Here is a 16,469-nt window from a genome sequence, read left to right as displayed (position 1 = left end):
GAATGTTTTATTTTTTGTAATTCAAATATTTCTCTGAATGACGCGCGCTGCTCTCTAAGGGCGTTTGCCCACAGCTCTAAAGCTTACGTTGAAACGACGTCCTCTGCTGGACACTGGGTGGCAGTACAGCACGGCGCACTCACGGCGAGAGGGGTCCAGGTGCAGACTTTCTGCTGTACTGACATCCAGCTTCCACCAGGGGGAGTCGGGGCGCTCGTTCCCAAACTCTGTGCCGTGTGTCACACTGGAGGATGCTGGGAGGAGGAGGAGGAGGAGGAGGAGGATGACGCCAGCGGAGGCTGCAGGGATGCTAACAGCATCGACAGCCAAACATCCAATGACAGGAGCCAAATGCTCACCGCCGAAAGAGGGAGACGCGCACACGCACACGCACACGCACAGCGAGGTCGAGGCCGGCTCTTACTGACAGGGACGCGCACGCCGACAAGTTGAGTTGCAGAGGAGCTAGCTGGTTAGCACATTCAGGATGAGGCTAACCCGCTGATGCACACTGACACCCACAAAACGCGACCGCGCGCACACAAGCACACACACAAGCGCAACGCTGCAATGTTGTGTCCAATTGGACGGTGAGTAATTCACGTCATTTTAACCTGTCTGTCTGTCTGCCTGTCTGTCTGCCTGTCTGTCTGCCTGCCTGTGGGTAACCTGCCGGGCCACTCTTCAATTTGCATGCACCTGATCCAGATGTGTGTCATCGTGTCAGAGTCGCCTGGTGTTCCCTGGTAGCACCGTAGCTGCTGATGCTGGTTGTTCTGCTGGGACTGCACATTTCACTCAGATGCAGTCAAAGGCTTTCCAAAGCCCCCCCCCCCCCCCCTCCCATCCCCCTGCAGTTCTGTGGCTTGAAGTGAGGCTGCAGTCAAGTGTAGCACTGTGCTACTGGCCAGAATTGCTGATTACAGTGTGACCATCCTTTATTTATTTCATTTTTTTTTATTCATAAATTTGATGACGGCAATGCACATTAATCAATATTTCAGCGGAAAGCATCATTATAAATGTGTTGGGGTTAGAGTGTAGTCAATACACCATAAGTGGATGAAACACGTAGAAATCTGACACAAAAAGTAAATCCAAAATCGCATCGAGGTAAAAAGTCAATAGAGAAAATAGGAAAGACCTGTCCGGGTCTGGCTGGTTTTCAGTGTTCCTCTGATAGACACCACAGTTTGGCCAAATTTAGTCCTGCACCGTGGTGCATTGGGATCTCCTCCAGTCAGTGCTCTGGTGTTTACTCTGGAAGATTATTTTTTCTTTATCAAGTCCTGTAATCGTGTAGGAGTTCTACAAAATCCACAATTTTATACGAAATACTACAACAACAATAATCTTAATTAACCAGCTTAATAATGGTAATATAAAGTTTTTTTTTGTCAAGAGTTTCAAATGTTCTCTTAAAACCTACATGTGACTGTTCATCAAGTGTGACTGTAGCGTGACTGGTACCATGTAACACTGTACAGTGACTGTCCACAGTGTGCGAATTGAGCTGAATTGAATCCTTTATTGTCACTGTCAACATTGTCACCAACTTTAACTGTAACTGCAGTGTGGCCAGTCCGCTAAGTGGCTGTCCGAGTAGTTTATAGTGCAGCTGAGGGATTTCTGGTTCACTTCAGGTCCAAAGCGACTCAATGATCCGTTGGTTCTCCAGGCTGTTTGTCCACAGGTGCAGGTGTCGTCCAGCCGTACATTAACGCACAGTCCAGTGGGGTTGGGGGCGCACGGCACGGCAGGCGTTGGCGATGTCAAAGAGAGGAGTCGGTGGACGCGGGAAGGTGGAGCGTCCCGACGCCATGGCGACACTTCAGGCAGCCAACGAGGAGCTGAGAGCCAAACTGACGGACATCCAGATTGAGTTGCAGCAGGAGAAGACCAAGGTACGGAGGACATTCTCCAGGCTCCAGAGAGACAAAATGAAATGCTCACGCGCGATGACGCGTCGTGTGCGTTCTCAGGTGAACCGGCTGGAGAGGGAGAAGAGTCAGGAAGTGAAGGCCGAACACCACCGCGCCACCATCGCCGTGACGGAGCTGAAGACCAAACTTCACGAGGAGAAGCAGAAGGAGCTGGCCTTCACCAGGGAGACGCTGCTGAGGCATCACGAGATGGAGCTGATGAGGGTCATCAAAATCAAAGACGGAGAGATCCAGCGTCTCAACGGGCTGCTCGTCACGCTTCGAGACGGCTCCGCCGACAAGGTGACCGACGTGTCCGCCTCAGGCCCTCGGGTTCTGGCCCCACAACTCGACCTTCACCGAGGTTTCCCCCCCACACTGTCCCACAGGTGAGAAGCGCCCTGCTGGCGGAGGTGGAGGAGGCCAAGAAGAGCTGGGAGGTGGAGCGGTGCCGCCTCCAGCAGGACGTCCAGGAGCTGCGGGGAGCCAAGAGGAGCGCAGAGGAGGCTCTGACGGTGGCCCAGCAGGCCTGCCAGGCCAGAGCAGCCGAGCTCCGATCGGCTCATCACCAGCATCAGGAGGAGCTGAACCGAACCAAGAGGGACTGCGAGAGAGAGATCAGGAGGCTGGTATGGTACCGAGAGGCACTGGGGGGGGGGGCAGACAGACAGACAGACAGACAGAGATACAGACAGACAGACAGAGAGACAGAGAGACAGAGAGAGACAGACAGGAAGATAGACAGACAGACAGAGACAGGCAGACACAGAGACACAGAGAGACAGACAGACAGACGCAGAGACAGAGAGAGACAGACAGGAAGATAGACAGACAGACACAGAGACAGAGAGAGACAGACAGGAAGATAGACAGACAGACAGAGACAGACAGAGACAGACAGACACAGAGACAGAAAGAGACAGACAGGAAGATAGACAGACAGACACAGAGACAGACAGACAGAACGATAGATTGACAGACAGACAAACAGGGAGACAGACAGACAGACAGATAGATTTACAGAGAGGGAGACAGAAAGGGAGACGGAGAGACAGACAGACAGACAGAGAATGCGGCCGTCACAGTTGGGTTGAAGTGAATGGAAGCAGTTCATCTCAGTCTTTAGTGACTCTGGCTTCATGGCAGCTCACTGAACAAAACTCTTTAGCTGGTCGTTATAATTTGCAGAAGTTTACTTTCACTCTAAAGGCAGCAGAGCTCACACAGGTCTGCACCCACAATGCACCCCTCTTCAGTCACTGTGAATGCTGTTGTGTGGTGTTGTGCCGTGCAGGGGGTTCTGTCGGGGCGACGGCGTCGCAGCAATCGCCTCTTTGTCTCTGCCCGACCTGGTGGCGGCGGGGCCGCGCGCGTGTGTGTCTCCGCTCAGGCTGTCAAAGCTGCGGCCGCCTTTCAGTGCATTGCATTGTGTGTCTTTGTGTGAGTCTGTGTCGCACCACTGGGGCTGCAGGACTTTGGATCTGGTTTTACTATCAGTCACTGTGGAGCCGGGAAACCAACAGGAAGGAGGGAGACTAACACCGCTAGTGAAGCGCTGTAGCCACGCCCCCTCCGTGCATGAATGGCTCCGCCCACTCCCTGTCTGACTCAACACCGCTCCTCTGTTCAACCCCGTCGCAACTAACACACCTGTTTCTGACCCTCTCTGTCCTCCTGCCTGTCTGTCCGTCTGTCTGTCTGTCTGTCTGTCGCCCCCCTCCCTCCCCCAACCTCCCCAACCACCGTGTGTCCGTCCCTCTGTCGGCCTGTCTGTGTGCAGATGGATGAGATTAAACTCAAGGACAGAGCTGTCAGTGTTTTGGACAAGGCTCTCGGGCTGCAGGCTGGACACGCCCACCGCCTCCAGCTTCAGACTCAGGCTGCCGAGCAGCAAATCGCAGCTCTGAGAGACGCGCAGAGGGCGGGGCTTATCCACACTGGCCAGTCGTGTAACACCAGCCCCAACGTGTCTCCTCACATTGTAAGCCTCCTCCTGCTCGCCTCGCATGAAGTGACCCCCCCCCCCACCCCCCTCTTCCGCTGACTGACGCTGATGTTTTGTGCGGTTGACTGCCTGCGCCGGTGTATCTGACTGCTTTTTCACTGTGCTGTAGCGGGTAGAACCGCTTGCACTGCTTGCAGTGGTCGTACTTGGTCCGGTGGGTTGGGTGATGAAAATCGGCAAAAATGTAAAACACAAATGGTCGCGTTAACTCACGTGCTCACAAGGTGTAGACGGTCGCAACACTTTGAACTCCGCTGCTGTTGAAGCGTTGTCTTTGTCGGACGCGATGCTTTTCTTTGCTGTTTCATGTGTTTAATGCATCTTGACATTTTGCTGACGGCCGGGCCTTCTTTGAGCAAATTCCTGCCACTGGCCTCAACAGCAGCAGCAGCAGCTGCAGCACCTAAAGCTACTTTCTACTGATGCATTTTGTTAACACTGAGTTCATCAGAGGGTCAGTGGAGCTCACATGCGCAACTTCACTTTGTGTGGTTCCGCATGAGACAGTAAGACAGCTCCTAGTTCTTTGTCTTAACATCCTTCCACCCTCTGACTCCAAACCTTCAGACCTTCAGATCCTCACACCGACCAACCACACTGTCCCGTTTATTCTGTCACACTCCGAACAGCTTGTTAAACACTTCAGCTGTTGAGAGCCAATCGGGTTGTTCTGAAATGAGGACATCGCCGAATATAAACATGTGCGTATGTGTGTGTGCGCGTGTGCGTGTGTGTGTTCAGTCTCAGGAGGACCGGGATACTCGCAGGTTTCAGTTAAAAATCGCTGAGCTCAGCGCTGTCGTCAGAAAGCTGGAGGATCGAAATGCACTTCTGTCCGAAGAACGCAACGAACTGGTAACACACACACACACACACACACACACACACACACACACACAACACACACCTAATCCACTCACACTGTATGAAAATTTGTTAAGCACATTGAAGTAATAATGTGTTGTTTCACAACACAGTGTAACATACTTTCAGTATTTTTTAACGTTTGTGTGTTGTGTGTTTATTGTTTTCACAAGCATAAGTTTTGCGAGCTTCTATTTTTTGTCGCACGCTGCAGTTGAAGCGTCTCAGGGAGGCGGAGTCTCAGTTTCTTCCACTTCTGGACAAGAACAAGCGTCTCAACAAAAAGAACGAGGAGCTGTCGCTGAAACTACGCCGTCTTGACAACAAGCTGCGCTTTGTCACGCAGGAGAACCTGGAGATAGTAACCATGGTAACCCCTCGCCAAACACACCCAACTATGCAAGTGCAGGGTCAGACTGGTGTTAACTGTGTGAGGTATCAGTTAGCAGATGGTCAGTCAACATGCTAGCGGCAGTGAGAACATTCTTGGCACTGCTGTTGTGCTAACACGCTAGCAACTGTCCCTTTCAGAGGAGACCGAGCTCCTTGAATGACCTGGACCGGACCAGCTATCACGGCTACAGCCAGGACCAGAGGGAGATGGAGTTCCTGCGGCTACAAGTGATGGAGCAACAGAACATCATCGATGACCTCACCAAGGTACAACTGTCTGTTACGACTTCTGGCACTGCACCACAATGACAGTAATACCTGAGCACCACAATGTGCATGTTGACTTACAGTACCCCCACAGATACAGTGCAAAAAACAGAGAACGGGAGTCCAGTTGTCTCCTGGGTTCCCTGTCCTGTCATCCCATGTCAACTTTGTTTGAAACATGGAAATCCTTTCAAGTGAAAATGAAACCAAATTGCTAAGAACTTCCACAGAGACCTTCTGATAAGCCTCAAACCCAAACACATGACTCTGGGAATTCTGGCCAATGAAAACTAAATGGAAAATGAAAGCGGAGAATCTGGGAAAATATGACTGAAGGAATTGTGGGACAACAGGGAGCAATGAGGACAAGATGTTAACAACGGTAACACAAGTTTATAACACTTTTTTTTTCACTTGTTTTCAGGCTTTGGACACGGTTGGATATGTGAAGAATGTTATTGTAAGTACTCGCAGGACTTTTCCTGCCAGTCTGTCCCAGACTGTTGGCACCAGCACTGTGCCACCGTGATGCTCTTCCCGTTTTTCCAGGACAGGGAGGTGTTAGTGCGAACCAGGCGCCATAATTCACTGAGGAGGAAACAAACCTTCAGAGCCTGCAGGGTGAGAACCCGAGAAGCCACACCAAGTCTAACCAAAGCAAACCCAGACCAAACACTCATATAACTGAACCCCTGAACCCTGGACAAACAGCTGGTGCCACTTTTGACTATCAGCACCAGAAACACTGAAACCACTGTTGGTCTTCATGTGTGCAGGTCATTGAGACGTTCTACGGCTACGACGAGGAAGCATCAGTGGACTCGGACGGATCGTCTTTGTCGTTCCACACTGACAGAACTCCTGACACTGAACCGGAGGAGGTACCGTTCACACACACAAACACACACACACACACAGTGCAGAGTTGTTTCTAGCCGGTCCATGTCTTTCATGTCCGTCAGGTGTGCGTTCGTGAGGAGGCGGAGTTACGCTACCGTCAGCTGACTCAGGAGTACCAGGCGCTGCAGCGAGCGTACGCTCTGCTGACGGAGACGAGTGGAGGAAACTACGACGCTGAGAAGGAGATGAAGGTGAGGCAGAGTCAGACGGTGTAGTTGCACCGTGTAGTTCAAATTTGTACTTCTGCATTCTTGTTCCACTGTGTAGTTCTATTGTTTATTTCCACTGTGTACTTGCACTGTGTAGATCCACTGTGTAGTTCCAGTGTGTTGTTCCACTGTGTAGTTCCACTGTGTAGTTCCACTGTGTACTTGTACTGTCTACTTCCACTGTGTACTTGTACTGTGCAGCTCCACTGTGTAGTTCCATTGTGTACTTGTACTGTGTAGCTCCACTGTGTACTTCCACTGAGTACTTCTACCGTGTAGCTCCACTGTCTAGATCCACTCTTTCGTTCCACTCTGTAGTTTTACTGTGTATTCTGCTGTGTTGTTCCACTGTGTATTTCTGCAGTGTACACGTCCTGATATTTGCCTGATGTTCTGGTGATGTGTTTTCTCTCAGACCAGAGAACAGCTGCTGAAGGAACTCAGCCGCAGTCAGAGTAGAGTTGCTGACCTGGAGTCAGCCCTGAGTCAACAAGGCCTGGTAACACACACTCACACACACATTCACGCAATTAATTAACGATTGGCTTTCATCAGTTGCTAATTAATTAGACACAAAATGGTTCAGCTGTCACACCGTCTCTGTCTGTCTGTCTGTCAGGATGTGAAGTGGGTGGAGGAGAAGCAGCTGTTGTATCAGAGGAACCAGGAGCTGCTGGAGAAGGTGAGAGCAACTTCCCTTATGATGAAAACATGGACAGGAAACTTCTTGTCAGTCAATGTGATGTCACTTCCTGCCCAATTTGTTGCTTTAGTAAACACGACACCTTGTAAAGTCCAGAACTGAGCTGAAGTTTTGTGGTTTCCTCCTGGCGAGATGTCGCAGGGAAATGAGCCTCCAGCAGCAGCTCAGCTTATCATCTTGCCACACACATTTTCAAATGTCTCAGATCAGTGCTTAGAAAGTTCACCCGGCCTCATGCCTCATATATAAAGGTCAGTAATCAGTGTGAGATACAACAAAGTAAACCACCGTGATGTCATTCAGGTGAAGCAGATGGAAGGGGAGGAGCTGCGGTTGAGAATCGACATCCAGGACATCAGGGACCAGAACGAGCTGCTGGAGTTTCGCATCCTAGAACTGGAGGTAACATCAGGCGCGTCGCTGGAACGCTCCCTCCTGACTGTCACTCTGTCTCCTGACTGGATCCACCTTCACTTCCCAGGAGAGGGAGCGACGCTCACCTGCCATCAACTTCCAGCAACTCTATTTCCCAGAAGGCCTCAGTCCACTGCAGATCTACTGCGAGGCTGAAGGGGTCACTGTGAGTAGTGTGTGTGTGTGTGTGTGTGTGTGTGTTACATAAATATATTTGTTATATAAGTAAATAATATGAATGATTACTTTGCCAAGCAGGACGCGTCCTTTTCTGAGGGATTGTCTGTAGAGGCGGCTGTCCTCCAACACTACTGACCGAAATGAAATGTCAAAGCAGCAACGTGACTTCTGAACAGTGTGCAGTTGTTGTCGGGATAACGGGGCGTCAGCAGCCATTTGGAAGATAGACAAATGTTTCTTACCGCATGCTGCTATGCAAGGAGCTCAATCTTTCTTCCAATGGGTTTCCAGTACCAATACGAGACAGCATTTGCTCCTAAAACACTGTCAAAACTGCAACTAATAATTTCCTCCCCGGCCTCCATGTCTCAACTGGGAGAGAAGTAGAAAATAAAAACAAACACCCCAATCACTGAGATGCAGAGTCGCACGGGGCTGGTATTATCACAGGGCGTCTGTGCTTGGTTGGTCGTTTGCGGTGGAATATTTACATTACAAATTACAGACATGGCGCATTTGCACGGAATCAAGATCACAGACGTCCTCTGTGATTATTACAAATTACCAGAGGTCACCAGGTAGTACTAATCCCGTGCGAATAGGACTTTAGTTACCACCTTGCAACAGCTAGGGTGTTCAACGGCTAGGGTGTTCGACAGCAAGGGTGTTCAACAGCTAGGGTGTTCAACAGCAAGGGTGTTCAACAGCTTGGGTGTTCAACTGCTAGGGTGTTCAACAGCTAGGGTGTTCAACAGCAAGGGTGTTCAACAGCAAGGGTGTCCAACAGCAAGGGTGTTCAACAGCTTGGGTGTTCAACAGCTAGGGTGTTCAACAGCGAGGGTGTTCAACAGCAAGGGTGTTCAACAGCAAGGGTGTTCAACAGCTAGGGTGTTCAACAGCTAGGGTGTTCAACAGCGAGGGTGTTCAACAGCAAGGGTGTTCAACAGCGAGGGTGTTCAACAGCAAGGGTGTTCAACAGCTTGGGTGTTCAACAGCTAGGGTGTTCAACAGCGAGGGTGTTCAACAGCAAGGGTGTTCAACAGCTAGGGTGTTCAACAGCGAGGGTGTTCAACAGCGAGGGTGTTCAACAGCGAGGGTGTTCAACAGCTAGGGTGTTCAACAGCGAGGGTGTTCAACAGCTTGGGTGTTCAACAGCGAGGGTGTTCAACAGCGAGGGTGTTCAACAGCTAGGGTGTTCAACAGCTAGGGTCTTCAACAGCGAGGGTCTTCAACAGCTTGGGTGTTCAACAGCGAGGGTGTTCAACAGCTAGGGTGTTCAACAGCGAGGGTGTTCAACAGCTAGGGTGTTCAACAGCTAGGGTCTTCAACAGCGAGGGTCTTCAACAGCTTGGGTGTTCAACAGCGAGGGTGTTCAACTGCTAGGGTGTTCAACAGCGAGGGTGTTCAACAGCAAGGGTGTTCAACAGCGAGGGTGTTCAACAGCTAGGGTGTTCAACAGCGAGGGTGTTCAACTGCTAGGGTGTTCAACAGCGAGGGTGTTCAACAGCGAGGGTGTTCAACAGCGAGGGTGTTCAACTGCTAGGGTGTTCAACAGCGAGGGTGTTCAACAGCAAGGGTGTTCAACAGCTTGGGTGTTCAACAGCTAGGGTGTTCAACAGCTTGGGTGTTCAACAGCTAGGGTGTTCAACAGCGAGGGTGTTCAACAGCTAGGGTGTTCAACAGCGAGGGTGTTCAACAGCTTGGGTGTTCAACAGCGAGGGTGTTCAACTGCTAGGGTGTTCAACAGCGAGGGTGTTCAACAGCGAGGGTGTTCAACAGCTTGGGTGTTCAACAGCGAGGGTGTTCAACTGCTAGGGTGTTCAACAGCGAGGGTGTTCAACTGCTAGGGTGTTCAACAGCTTGGGTGTTCAACAGCTTGGGTGTTCAACAGCTAGGGTGTTCAACAGCGAGGGTGTTCAACAGCTAGGGTGTTCAACAGCGAGGGTGTTCAACAGCTAGGGTGTTCAACAGCGAGGGTGTTCAACTGCTAGGGTGTTCAACAGCTTGGGTGTTCAACAGCTTGGGTGTTCAACAGCTTGGGTGTTCAACAGCTAGGGTGTTCAACAGCGAGGGTGTTCAACAGCTTGGGTGTTCAACAGCGAGGGTGTTCAACTGCTAGGGTGTTCAACAGCTAGGGTGTTCAACAGCAAGGGTGTTCAACAGCTTGGGTGTTCAACAGCTAGGGTGTTCAACAGCGAGGGTGTTCAACAGCTAGGGTGTTCAACAGCGAGGGTGTTCAACTGCTAGGGTGTTCAACAGCGAGGGTGTTCAACTGCTAGGGTGTTCAACAGCTTGGGTGTTCAACAGCGAGGGTGTTCAACTGCTAGGGTGTTCTGGACACGAGAGACTCCATCGCCCACCGCGAGTGCAAGCGAAGCGGTTGTAGAAAATGAAACAAGACTATGTTTGATGTTGTAGCAACCGCCTAGTAACAATCACCAACGCAGTCTGGCACATTCTAGCAACCGCCTAGCATCACCCCACAACCTTGGTGATCTCTAACGTAGCTTACTGCCTGGAAGTGAATGACTGCAGTAGTTCTGCAAACAGAGGCATTAACCTGAAGATACCTCACTAACTAAACTAAGACTGGCTCATTTTTTTCTCTTCACGTTTTAGGCAATAATCTGTAGCCGCATGCATAACACTGATGGTTGTTTCATAGGCTGAGCGGCCTGTTTGTTTTGCTCCCCAGGAGATCACCATCAGTGAGCTGATGAAGAAGCTGGACATCCTGGGAGATAACGCCGTAAGTGTATGTTGAATTTATTCTGTACAAGTGTGTGTTTTTTCTCGGACCTGAGCCAAGCGTTTTCTTCACCCTGTGCTTTAGCGGTGCACCGTCTTGTTGTTGTTGTTGCCCTGCAGAATCTGTCCAATGAGGAGCAGGTCGTGGTGATCCACGCCAGAACGGTCCTCACTCTTGCAGAGAAGGTGAGTGATTTACTTAAACTTACCTTTGGTCTGTTTTGGAAAAAGTGACACTAGTGAAACTGGAAGGGAAACAAGGACGTCACTCAAACCTGAGACTTTATTCTGGCCTTATGCAGAAAGAGAGCTAACTTCAACTCTTAGTCTTTTACTGTGGAACCTTAGTCTGTAAACCCAGCCTGGTTGAAGCATACAGTAGATTCACAACTGTTCAGGTCATAGGTGAGCGATCAGTCTCTGCACCTGATGCAGCTGGACTTTATTCAACCATCTGTCCTGAACTTTAACATCCTGAGACATTGTTCCTGTAGAAAGGTAGAGATGCTGTTGGCTGAATATTACCACAGTGTTCATCTAGGTGCCTCTTCCCTGTCTGTGTTTGTCCATCCCTCTGTCTGTCCAGTGGCTGGAGTCCATTGAAGTGACCAAGTCGTCGCTGCAGCAGAGGATGCTGGACCTGGAGAGCGAGAAGGTAAAACCTGCTGTGCCTTCATCTCCCCCTGCTGGTCAGATGGAATCAGAGTATTTACACTTTGGTTTGTGCAACTTGTCAGAGCGTTGGAGGGCTGCCAAGCTGAAAAAACACTCTGTAACTTCCAGTCGTATTATCGACAGCGGAAGCATCAAGCGAGCTCTGTAGAATCTCGACGCTTCACCGCTACAACTTCACCACAACATGTCCTTGGTGTCTTTTCTTTCCCAGTGTTGATGCTGCTGCTGCTGCTGCTGCTGCTGCCTCCTTGTGTCCATGGTTGATTCTATTGTGTTGTTCTTCTCACTGCAAGTTTAGTCCTGCTCTTGTATGGCTGGATGGGGTTAGTCTTCTCTCTACAGAGTTAGTCCTGGGTTCAGGAGTGTGTCCAGCCTTAGCAGTGCAGCCATCACCTCAGCAGCAAGGACGTCAGTTAAATTCGTCATTGAATATGTCGTCATGTCACCTGGGGACACAGAGTCTGGAACCTAAACGCTTGAGTCATGAATAGAGTTTCTTTCCTGACAAAATGCACATTGTCATGTGACTGTAAGGTCACAACAAGTCGTTTTGGTTCTTGGATTTGCCGTAAAAAATATGTCCTCAAGAACATTCCTTTGAGGTCAATTCTTTTTTTTTTCTTTTTTTTTTACAAAACATCGTTTGCTGGTTTAGTCTCCCACAGCTGAAGCTTTAAACTGAACTCTGACCTCTTTGTGTTGTTTGTAGGACCTGTTCAGCAAGCAGAAAGGCTACCTGGATGAAGAGTTGGACTACAGGAAGCAGTCGATGGACCAGGCACATAAGGTTAGTGTGATTTTAGTATTGAACAGCAACAAAAAAACAACCCTACTTCTGTCAACAACCCACATAAAAACACACCGTCAGCCTTTCCAGCCTGTAATTCATTGGGGTCCTCCGTGCAGAGGATCCTGGAGCTGGAGGCCATGCTGTTTGAGGCCCTGCAGCTGCAGGAGGAGTCTGCAGTAGAGGCCATGAAGATGGACGGGGGCCGTCTGTCCGAAACACTGACAGAGGACGAGAGGGAGGGGCTTAGGAAAGCCATGGACCAATGGAAGAGGGCGGTGATGTTCGAACTGAGAGAGAGAGATGCCCAGATCCTGCGGCAGAGGATGGACCTCCTGCAACTCATGCAGCAGGTAAACACGCTCAGCAGGAATTAATTAATAATCGCGTGCAAAAGACGGATGAATGTAATAGAATTTAGCTAAACTTGTTGTGAATTTTTCTAGTGTTCTAGTTCTATTCTAATAGTATTCCATTGCATATCAATCGTTGTGTCGTGGTTGTTGTGTTTGGCAGAGAAACAAGGAGTTGGAAGAATGTATAGAAGCACAAAAAAGACAGATTAAAGAGCTGGAGGAGAAGGTACAGAAACAGCAACAGCAGTACACACACACACTCTGAAACCACAACTTTTCCACACACATTCTGCTTCCTGTGTCCCAGTCAGCTGAACATTTGCTCTCGTCCTCTTCCAGTTCCTCTTCCTCTTCCTCTTCTTCTCCTTGGCCTTCATCCTCTGGTCCTAACAGGTGAGTGTGAACGCACAGTTTTACTGCACCGCTGATGATTAGACTCGGATCTAACACGGGATCTTTAGCCGCCTTCAGACTGGCAGCCAAAATCCGATTTGCAGCCCATCCAGATTGAAACCGGATTGGCTCTTTTGTTGTCTAAACAGTCACAAATCACATGAAATGCAATTTTTGCAAAACGGATTAAAATCTGTTTCGGACAGATGCGTCTCAGTCTGAACAGGTTTTGACTGTCCGTGACGTCACTCTACGCAACGCAAGAGCCAATGCGCCAGAGCAGAGAGCGACATTCCAGATGCGGAGCTGTAACGTAATGGGGCAGACGGAAGAAGTAGAAAACAGCAGTCCCTGTGTCATCAGTGTGTGGGGAGATACTAGCTCCATTCAAGCCGAGCTCCAGGGCATGGATCGCAACAGGTGCCGCTGTCGCAATGATATGACGTCACACACTACACGCTACGCTGGACGACGCCTCCGCTCCGACGTCGTTGCTACAGCAACCTGTCGGATCGATCAATAATGTGGCCCAGTCTGAACAGAGCCAGATCCCATTCGGAAACTTGCTAAAAACAGTGTGGACAGTCAGCCCTCAAAAATTCGGATTTGAATCAGATTCGCCTGCAGTCTGAACGCAGCCTTTGTGTCCATGTTTATGCAGGTTATCGGAGGAAAGTTGTATTTTTTTTATGTTGGCGTGGGGGAAAAAAAGCCAGCTGTCGTCTCGGTCTGGAACACCTGGGCTGGAAGATCACTGAGGTTCTGGTTCAGAACCTGAAGTGGATGGCCGAGGCTGGCCCACTGACCTGACTGCCAGTCGGAGCGCACCTCGCCCGGTCAGCCGAGGACTACAAGGAAACACACAAGGCTTGTGAGACCGGACAGCGACGCTAACTAGCATAGCACTCCGTTAGCTGCCACTCGTGACACATGGAGCAGCTGACAGGAAGTGCAGCTCGGCGAGGAGAGACAACGACTCACCCTGACCCATCTGTGTGATGAGTGTCCTCAGGTGAGTCAGTGACTCTGGCCGGGCCAGAACTCCACTCCACCGAACCGTGTTCTGATTGCTCTTGTTCAGACTGTCCACCTCATGGATCTAAGGTCATTATGTGTGTGATCCTCGTTTCTTTATCCACAACAAGGCTCTTTCCCACTGCAGGAACTTTACTTCCTTGTGGTATTCCAGAAAGGAGGTTCCAAAAACTCTGAGTCTAAGCGTTGATTTAACCCGAGTGTGTGCGTGCAGAACAGCTGCTCCCACTGGTTCTGTTCTGAACTCCGAGAAGGTTCTCTCCGACTTTGGCTTGTGCACCACGGGCCATAAAAAGCCAACATTAATGCAGTATTGCAATTCACCGTGGCAAATGTCACCAAAAGACATGAAGAAACAATTGAGCACAAGCACAGCGAGTATGAACTTAAAGTGGATAAATTAACAGCTGCGATGGCAAAAGAGAAAATTATATCTGAATGTAGATATTTAATGTAGTTGCACTTATGATTTTAAAGTTTGACACTGGTGGACGGCAGACTTGGAGTGCCAAATTTATGAGGCAAATGAGAGACAGAAGAAGTTAGAGGTGTGCATGGCCACAGGTGAACGGTCTGCCCAGCTTCCTCCCAAGCGCTTTGGGAAGAAGCTGTTGGTTATTTGTGGCAAAGAAAGAAGACCAAATATGAAGGGTGAATCATTTGTCCTTATTCGAGCCCTCTGAGTGGAGGTGGTGCTTTCAGCTGCAAGCTGATTATGCCAAAGCCACATTGGCATAAAACCAAACAACGTACTCACTCACTGTTGTGGTAGGTGCTGCTGCTGCTGGGTTTCATTAACGATGCACAGATGGATGAGGTCCTGCAGAAGTGGTGGAGAATGTGAAGAAAAGTCATAGACAGTGCATCCCTGTGAGATCTTAACATTATCTCTCAAAGGGACAAAAAAGTGCATTTATACACAATGACTACCAAACTGTGTAAACACGACTCTTAAGTGCAAATAATATATTCAGAAAAACAGGGTTTTTTTTATGTGATTTTAAGAAATTTCTCTATGACGTGGACTGAAGGAATGATGGGATGAAACAGTTTTTACTGTGTAAGGAGGATAAACGTGTGGTTATTACTACATACTGAAGCACCAGAGTGTGAAATTGGAGTCTCTTCCAGAACAGATAACAACACCTTTTCTTATTTCATGGTGAACACACTCAGAGTTTTCTCATAAGCTGCTTTCTGGAATACTTCCCCTGGACCAGAAACCTTTCCAGGAGCTATTGGGTTCTTGAAGTGTCTCTCAGCCCCAACAAGTTCCACTGACTTTTGCAAGTTTTCAATGGACCCGTGGCTTTATGGGCAGGTGCTGAAGGGTCCTCATGGATTTTATGTCACCAACCAGCCTCATGTCGAACACACGGAGCGAGCTCCCATCTCTTTACATCCAGATGGTTTTTTGATCGCTGATATGGGTATGGCCGGTGGCCAGACAATGTGGTGCAAGACTTGCTTAGCATGTTTGTTCAGCTTGTTCAATATTGTCTTGATGGCTAGTAGGACATGATGGATGCGATGATAATAATAGCAAACGCCACAGAGCTTTGGCAAAGATTTGGGTCGGTCACTTTTGCCATTGTCATGTGGTAGCAGTGAGCCATCTCCTGTGAATTTGTCTCCTGTGTTCACTGCGTTTTTCCCCTTCAACTCAACTGTTATCGGCGTGCGTTCCCTCAGCTGGAGCCAGTAGAGACCTCCAGACCAACACGCCTTAATGAGCAGTTCCGGCCACCACCACTTTCACCAATGTATTTTTGTATTTTGCACGAATATTTTTTTTGTTTTGTATTTCATAATAAATATATGTGTGTTAAAGGCCATTATTGTATTGCTTTGATCTAAAGAAAAAATGGATTCCAAGAACATAATATGGCTCCATCTCAGAAAGAGGATTAACGTATCACTATTTCTGAATCAGTTCCTGTGACGCTTTAATTTGCCAACCTAAACCAGGACGGCTGCACTTTTTTTGTGGGTCCCAAATCGATGCTTCTGTTAGTGTACTTGCCAGAAGTACAGTTCAGTCTATTCTAAGCACAGACTGAGAATTGCTTCTGTGGAAAGCAGAGGTACGTATTAGCAGAAACTCCGACTTAGTTCCTGTTGTCCTGAATCACACACTGCTGTTTTGCACAAAGGTATTTCTAATTTAACAAAACGTTGTCTCATTTACATACGTCGCTGTAGGCAGGAGTATTGAGAATACTTTGTACAGGAGCAAATAAGTTACAATCTAGAACTATGAGGTAATCACACGATGCCATCAAAGAAATTCAGTGACACAAAGATGTTTTAAAGTTGCAGCGTTGTAACTTTATTTTCATATCAGATTTTTATATTACAATGAGTATGATTAAATGCAATATATATATATACAAGTTTACTGTAAATTACATTAGTTTTTCTCTTCAGATCACAAATAGTGTCACTGTAAATACTGTCACTGTCACATTCCATGTGATTGGGAACGGTGGCGGCGGAGTGGAGCTGTAGTGTCAGTCACTGATGGTCATGGCGTAAATGTGCAATTACATTTTTTTAATTTTTTTTTTTTATGCTGAATCAAGTATCCCAGTCCAAATATGGACAACTACACTTCCATG

At 48.8% G+C, this 16,469-nt stretch overlaps 1 protein-coding gene across 4 annotated transcripts; it reads left to right on the top strand.

Moving 5' to 3' along the window:
* Window positions 1–304: 304 nt before the first annotated feature.
* jakmip3 (Janus kinase and microtubule interacting protein 3) lies at window positions 305–14,692 on the top strand. Of its 4 annotated transcripts, XM_076035233.1 has the most exons (24): window positions 305–590; window positions 1,679–1,904; window positions 1,983–2,225; window positions 2,312–2,551; window positions 3,703–3,903; window positions 4,669–4,782; window positions 5,006–5,161; window positions 5,323–5,451; window positions 5,876–5,911; window positions 6,001–6,072; window positions 6,228–6,332; window positions 6,414–6,542; window positions 6,976–7,059; window positions 7,180–7,242; window positions 7,567–7,665; window positions 7,745–7,843; window positions 10,553–10,612; window positions 10,726–10,791; window positions 11,192–11,260; window positions 11,990–12,067; window positions 12,187–12,420; window positions 12,584–12,649; window positions 12,763–12,816; window positions 13,478–14,692. In XM_076035233.1, the coding sequence occupies exons 2-23, from the start codon at window positions 1,770–1,772 to the stop codon at window positions 12,811–12,813; spliced, it is 2,529 nt and encodes an 842-aa protein (XP_075891348.1). In that variant the 5' UTR covers window positions 305–590; window positions 1,679–1,769; the 3' UTR covers window positions 12,814–12,816; window positions 13,478–14,692. The 4 variants fall into 4 exon arrangements, with proteins under 4 accessions (XP_075891348.1, XP_075891349.1, XP_075891351.1 ...); XM_076035234.1 differs by lacking the exon at window positions 13,478–14,692 and having other exon boundaries at window positions 10,553–10,606; window positions 12,763–13,012; XM_076035236.1 differs by lacking the exons at window positions 3,703–3,903; window positions 13,478–14,692 and having other exon boundaries at window positions 10,553–10,606; window positions 12,763–13,012.
* The last annotated feature ends 1,777 nt before the right edge of the window (window positions 14,693–16,469 follow it).

This window comes from Nelusetta ayraudi, unplaced genomic scaffold, assembly GCF_046127955.1.
Source record: "Nelusetta ayraudi isolate G7.1 ecotype Tasmania unplaced genomic scaffold, CSIRO-AGI_Nayr_v1 ptg000042l, whole genome shotgun sequence".
Classification (NCBI taxonomy): Eukaryota; Metazoa; Chordata; class Actinopteri; order Tetraodontiformes; family Monacanthidae; genus Nelusetta; species Nelusetta ayraudi.
The sequence above is the reverse complement of the archived record's forward strand: the minus strand, read 5'-3'. Positions and strand labels throughout refer to the sequence as shown.

What these genes read in the sequence shown, in the direction of transcription:
- jakmip3 (XM_076035233.1), top strand. Translation starts at nt 1,770, where the DNA reads ATGTCAAAGAGAGGAGTCGGTGGACGCGGGAAGGTGGAGCGTCCCGAC. An exon ending in AGAGAGAGATCAGGAGGCTG is followed by an intron (nt 2,552 to 3,702) that starts GTATGGTACCGA and finishes GTCTGTGTGCAG; the next exon opens with ATGGATGAGATTAAACTCAA. An exon ending in CGATGGACCAGGCACATAAG is followed by an intron (nt 12,068 to 12,186) that starts GTTAGTGTGATT and finishes TCCTCCGTGCAG; the next exon opens with AGGATCCTGGAGCTGGAGGC.